The 6,000-nt window shown below is 40.8% G+C and overlaps 1 protein-coding gene across 4 annotated transcripts in view; it reads right to left on the bottom strand.

Moving 5' to 3' along the window:
- Positions 1 to 414: 414 nt before the first annotated feature.
- The window catches only part of LOC121952361 (transcription factor COE1), a 104,830-nt gene continuing 99,244 nt past the window's right edge, over positions 415 to 6,000 (bottom strand). For all 4 annotated transcript variants that reach the window (XM_088088088.1, XM_088088087.1, XM_088088086.1 and 1 more), the window contains one exon: positions 415 to 4,496. Coding sequence is in view for 1 of the 4 variants with exons in the window: in XM_088088089.1 (XP_087944215.1) it covers positions 4,465 to 4,496 (32 nt within the window). In the remaining 3 variants the exon portion in view is untranslated. The remainder of the gene's footprint in view (positions 4,497 to 6,000) is intronic.

Below are 6,000 nucleotides of genomic sequence, written 5' to 3'. Positions count from 1 at the left end.
ACGTGTCTTTGGCTTTCTAAGGTGTGTCACAATCAAGCTCAGTGTCTCAAGGTGGGACAAAGAACTGAGATAATGGACAAGTAGTAAACTAACATTTTTTTTTTAGGGGAAGAGAGCATAGACTGAAAGCAACCTAAATACAACATGTCTAAGGGAAGACTGGCTGTCTTTGACCAGTTTATATAGAGGATTCAGGTGGTTAACACAGGTGAGCTGAATCTTTGTGATGAGCCGACTCTTTCCTGCAGCTCCTGCAGAGAGAGAGGAAAGCTCTCCACTGAAAACTGCACTGATGCATTTTAATTCCCCTAATTGCATCCTCACTTGTGTCTTTTTCCTTGCACATGTGTCTCTCACCACATTATCGTGCAGTTTGAGTGACAGTGATGAGCGACAAAGTGAAAAACTGACACCTTTTTCACAGAGAAGAAAGAACTTTAATTAAATATAGTGAGAGTCAAAAAGTTATTTTACACTTCAAAGTTTAAAATAAAAAAAAGAATCAACATTATCATCTTTACAGTAGTTTCCTCTGTACTCTTCCCCTCCGCACTGATACTGCTGATAGTGTGTGTATGAATGATGACCACCACTGTAAGCCTGAACGCAGACAAGCCATGATAAATGTTATTACTGTTGTTGGACAAGTGCTTCGGATCATACTTCCTCAAACCAGACTGTCTATGTACTCCTTCCTGTACAGGTATTTATATATGTACTATAAAAAACATCCCTTAGCTTTAAAACAACACATTTTTCTTTCAGAGAAAAATGACACACACATACACACACACACACACACACACACACACACACTCAGACACACAGTTGCAGGCACTCTCACATGTAGACACAAACAGAGAAGTGGTCTGCAGACCCATATTTGAGATAAAATAAATAGGTGGCTCATTTTGTGAGGGGAAGGAAAAAAAGAGGGCAAACAGAGTATTAAAAGCACAATCAAAACATGGTGGAGGAGGGAAAGGGAGCAAAGCGAAGACAGAAAACCCGACTGAAGCAGGAGAAAGCCTTCGTTAAGCAGCTCTGTTCCACCTTCAAATCCATCACATGGAAGACAAACACAGATAATCATGATAACATTTATGAACTCTACACCTATTAATGCAACTAAATTATGCAAGCTTTGACAATAATTATATCAACAACATCATGACAGCATGAAAAATATCCTCCTGCCTACTTAACTTACAAATGATAAACACACAATGGCTTATTTTAGTTTGATTGAAATTAGCAGTGGAAGTATGGCTCTTAATAAACAGACAGAATAACACAAAACAAATAAAATGTCTTAATAACATTCAAATCATTAGACATGAGAGACAAAGCAAGGAACACATTTCAAGGATGTAATATTTTGGGGGGAGGTTCAATTGTTTTTGTTTTGTTTCATAAATGTTTTCTGTTATTATTTTTGTTTGTTTTTAATTCTTGACAACGTCCCTAAAAGCTCATCCCAATTTTGGTTTACTACTAATGACAGACCTTCAGTCTTTAACCCTATTAGCACGAGACTATCTGGGGACCCCTTTGGGTTAAGAAATCACCCCCTACGTCTTTGTTTCATTTAGCGCATTCACGTTGGATAGAAGTCTGTATTTTACTTGAATTTACTGACTTTATCCCCCAGATAAGATGCACACAGTCATCTGCAATTTGACTCTCACACAACACAAGAAACACTAAAGCAAGCAATAATATACAGTGTTAACAGAACCAATTCGCTGGGAGTAATCTTACCACACAACCTCTCTGTTTGGCAAAATACAGTTGTAGAATTTTGACTTCACTAATTTTGGACATGGCAGATTTAAAAAGGCTTAGGATTGCAGACGACCTCCGCAATTATTGAATATTACCAGAGGTCCCGTGCAAATAGGGCTTTGTTTGACAAACTTGACTGAGGAGTCATTTAGTGTAGATTCAAAAAATTAAGGATGTTTAGCATTTTCCTCCCTTTTTTTTAATTGGGCACCAACATCCAGGCCAGGTGCCCTAAGGCAGCTGATTCCCACTCATCAAATAGTGGGGGTTAACTTTAACCGCACATGATGCTAGTTCCTGTTTCTTTCCAGTTAAGAATCCAAATTCACCTTCAAAAAGTGGTAAATATCATCCATCTGAACAAACAAAGATGTATTTGTGAACGCTGCCTGCTGCAGGTGTTAAAATTATGCTTGTACACAGTATGGCATTCTCACAGTTTCTGACTTCCTATGAGAAGACAAATAGCAGACAACTGTGGCATAAGACTGTTTAGGCATTAATGTCTCAAATAAGGGCTTTGGCAAAATTAACAGAATCATAAATTAAGACTGTTGAAGCACACACCCTGCAGGGCTGAGGGAGCATTGTCAACAAATTATCAACTACATTTCTCATTGTTGCACACTCGGCATTTAAGACATATTGTTGGCTAATTGTCCTGCGCTGCAAAGAAAGAAAGAAATTCAGTTTGACCTCTGAGGAAAACAAATGCAAAATGCAATGCAAGTATACTGAAATCATATACTTTTAAATAGAGTTGCACTTAAAAAAAACAAATTGAACTGAGGGGCAGATTTAAAACCTCAGTGGAAGATGTTTTCACAAATTTTCCCCAAAATTTCATGGCAAGACTTGAAGATTTAATGACGTTCTTTGCAGCGCAGCACTTAAGACACACCATTGAATCATTTTCTCACTCAAGTTCTCAATCACACCAGAGAGATGGGCATGAAAAACACAATCTGATTGGCCGACTGGTCGCAGGAAAAATATAAAGAACACAGCAAATCAAAAGAAAAACAAAACAGAAGTTTGGATGTGTGTATTAAGACAAATATTTGAGAACTCTCACACAACAAAATCCAAGTCAAAATGGCAGCAGTCTTTAAGACATGTTCCCCCTCTTTTAGAGGTCGCTGTGGCGGTGTCTGACTTTTTAAACAGATCGTGGTAACAGGGCTGATGGACGGACTCAGTGGCAGAGTTGTTGGGTCAAATCCTCAACAGTGAAGCTGCTGTTGGCAAATGGTGATCACACACTCACACACCTATTTATGAGCCCTGACACACCAAGTTGTTTGGCCATTGGGCAATTTTGGGCCATCATTGAGTGTCACCTCAGTTTTTACAGTGTGTCCGACACCACTGGCACTAGTTGGCCCTGGTAGGCTTTTTTAAGCCAATTTAGCTCGTTGAATCGATGTCGGAGACGGCAATGCCCATCGGTCAATGAAATCACTCTGATCGGCGATTCAGCTCAGTGCATGAGAGGTGAAACCAAAGTGAGGACAGCAAACTAATTACTAAGCTCTTTTGCTTAAGCGGTTTGTAATTGTTTGTTACTGTTTGCTCGTGCACGGCTCATATCCTTTGTTTTGTTTTTTTTAACAGATTGTGTTAATGCGCTAAAATGGCCAATTAGCATCTTGAATCCATCCTTTGGTCTTTCGGTTTCCCTTTTTGAATGATGAATACAGACTAACATTGCCTGCTGGTATGGCGAGTTATTTCCTCTCATGCAGGCGCAGAACGCACATGCTAGTTGGGCACTGGCTGTAGTCCTTGGAGGGTGACAAGTGCAACATTTTGGCTACGCAACAGTCTGCAGCAAGTATAATTTCTCTCGTGAATCCTGCATGGCGGAAACATGTTTCTTCATGGTTTGTTGAATAACAGAATTTTGATTTCTGATCATTCAACTGATCCTAAGCAGTGCAGATTTATATAAAGTGAGCTCAATGCAAACATAGGGTTTTCTGAATGGCTAAAACTGCAGCATCAGTTGAACGTCCAACCTTCATCTAATCGATTAAATGCAGAGGAAGAACCTCGCTGTCCGAGTGTGTGTGCAGAAAAAGTGGCCGTAGATTTGGCAATAAGACGATTAAGTGTGTGTCTGGTTTGGCTTGTCTGTGTCGGCTTGATTTGACCCTGCGTGAATCCTGCAGCCTCTTCATCATCATCACCATCATCGTCAGGTATTCTTCACATTATTTTCCTTCATTAATAACCAAACTTCATAAATAGAAAAATCCCTCATGTGAGATACAGTTAGAAGATGATTATCATACGTTAACTGTTGCACAAAAAGAAAAATCACTCAAGGGAAGAAGTGGATTCTTTCCAAAATAAATACACTTCCTGTGGCCGTGGAGAGTCATAATGTAGGCGTGGCCGTTCTCCTATAAAAGCATCAAGGTGTACAAAGTCTAAACAACTTGCGAACAGTCTTTTTTTTTCTTCTTCGTCTGTTTTTTCTTGTAGTTGTTTTTGTGTTAGAAAGGGCCTGAGTTGGGTTTGTTCCTTCAGATCGGGACAGCTGCTTCTATCCCCGACCGGAGTCTGACTCCCACCGAAATCCTCCGCCGGGATCAGTGTGAGTGTGCTTGGTTCATCAGTCACACACACACACACACGCACACACACTCACACACACACAGTCATGCACTCACACCTTTACATGGGTGGGACAATCATTCCCGGGATTGCTGTTGGGTGGAAAGAGAAACAGAGGGAGAGAAAGGAGGGAAAGAGAAAAAAACTTTTAAAACACAGCCAAATATTTTTCATCATCATAAAAAATTCCCTCGTAAATACATCAATATGTTTTCCCATCTGTGCAGCTGTGTGACTGCAGCGACATTTAAAACATCAATAGACAAATAAATCAGTAAAATCGAGCGGGGACACATCGTATAAGTTGGCTCTTGGCGATGCTGCTCACACACACACACACACACACACACACACACACACACACACACACAAACACGCACGTTTATTTCTGTGTGGGAACAGTTGGCGTACTTTACTGTATGTTTGTGTGTGTGCCTGACAGATTGCATCATGGCGTGTGTTGTATTTAAACCCAAGGGATGGGTGTCAACATGAGAGAGGCAGAGCCCAGCCCAAAGTGTCTCACACACACACACACACACACACACACACACACACACACACACACACACACACAGAGCAGAGTGGAGAAATGATTAAATAAATGGTTTTATATTCCATAGTGTCTGAAAACTTTAAAGAGAAAAAGCTTCATTTTTAGGACCAGCATGACAAAATTTTACAAAATGTATTGTTTCAGTCGAGCCTCCATTTTTTTCCGAGTTTGTTTTTTTTGTCACAGGTGCTTGGAAGCACTGACGCACGCACACATGCACACGCACGCGCCCGCACACACACACACAGCATAGGGCAGGTACACTGCCAGTATAAACTGTCAAGAGAGTCGAACAGCTGTCATTGTTGATCGCTCCCTAGTAAGCTGCCAGTGTGTGATCACCAAGTGTGTGTGACAGAGGAAAGTGTGTGTGTATAGCTCTAAGTGGGGAGTGTTTATTTCAGCTGTGCTTTGAGGCTAAGCTTTGAGTTCCCACACCCCCGCACATGCTCTCCTCTCTCTGTCTCTCACACACACACACACACACACACACACACACACACACACACACACACACACACAGAAAATCAAGCGCAAATGCGCACACAGCTAAACAAAGCCAGTGATGTTGAGAAATAAATTCTCCATGCCAAATGTCTTTTTTTGTTTCTGTAAATATCTAACTTCCTGTCTTTTTTTCCCAGCCAATAGGAAGATAAGGAGGGGTTACCAGGCAACAGAATGAAGAGATTTGTGCTGTGGGATGAGCTGTGGATGAAAAAGTTGAGGAGAAGGAAGATGAGAGGTGAGTATGAGAAAGGTAATATATGAAAGAGAAGATGAGGTGAAAAATCAGGAGAGTGAGTGAGAGACAATTCAGAAACAGATGTAAAAGATAGGAAACATGAAAGAAAATAATTACTTAATTGATATTAGACAGTTTGGACCGACCCGGTCCTACACCCAACTCGTCAAATACCGACACTTGTTCAGTGGTCACAGGTGTCAGACACCGACGCACTGAGGCACCCTTTAGCTGCAATATGAGCTGTACAAGGTGGCAGCTTTTTTTCAGCAACCAATAACTTGTAGTATAAAGA

Source organism: Plectropomus leopardus, chromosome 15 (genome assembly GCF_026936395.1).
Source record: "Plectropomus leopardus strain MGB_pleo_1.0 chromosome 15, ASM2693639v1, whole genome shotgun sequence".
Taxonomy (NCBI): Eukaryota; Metazoa; Chordata; class Actinopteri; order Perciformes; family Serranidae; genus Plectropomus; species Plectropomus leopardus.
This window is presented reverse-complemented; position numbering and strand designations above follow the sequence as displayed.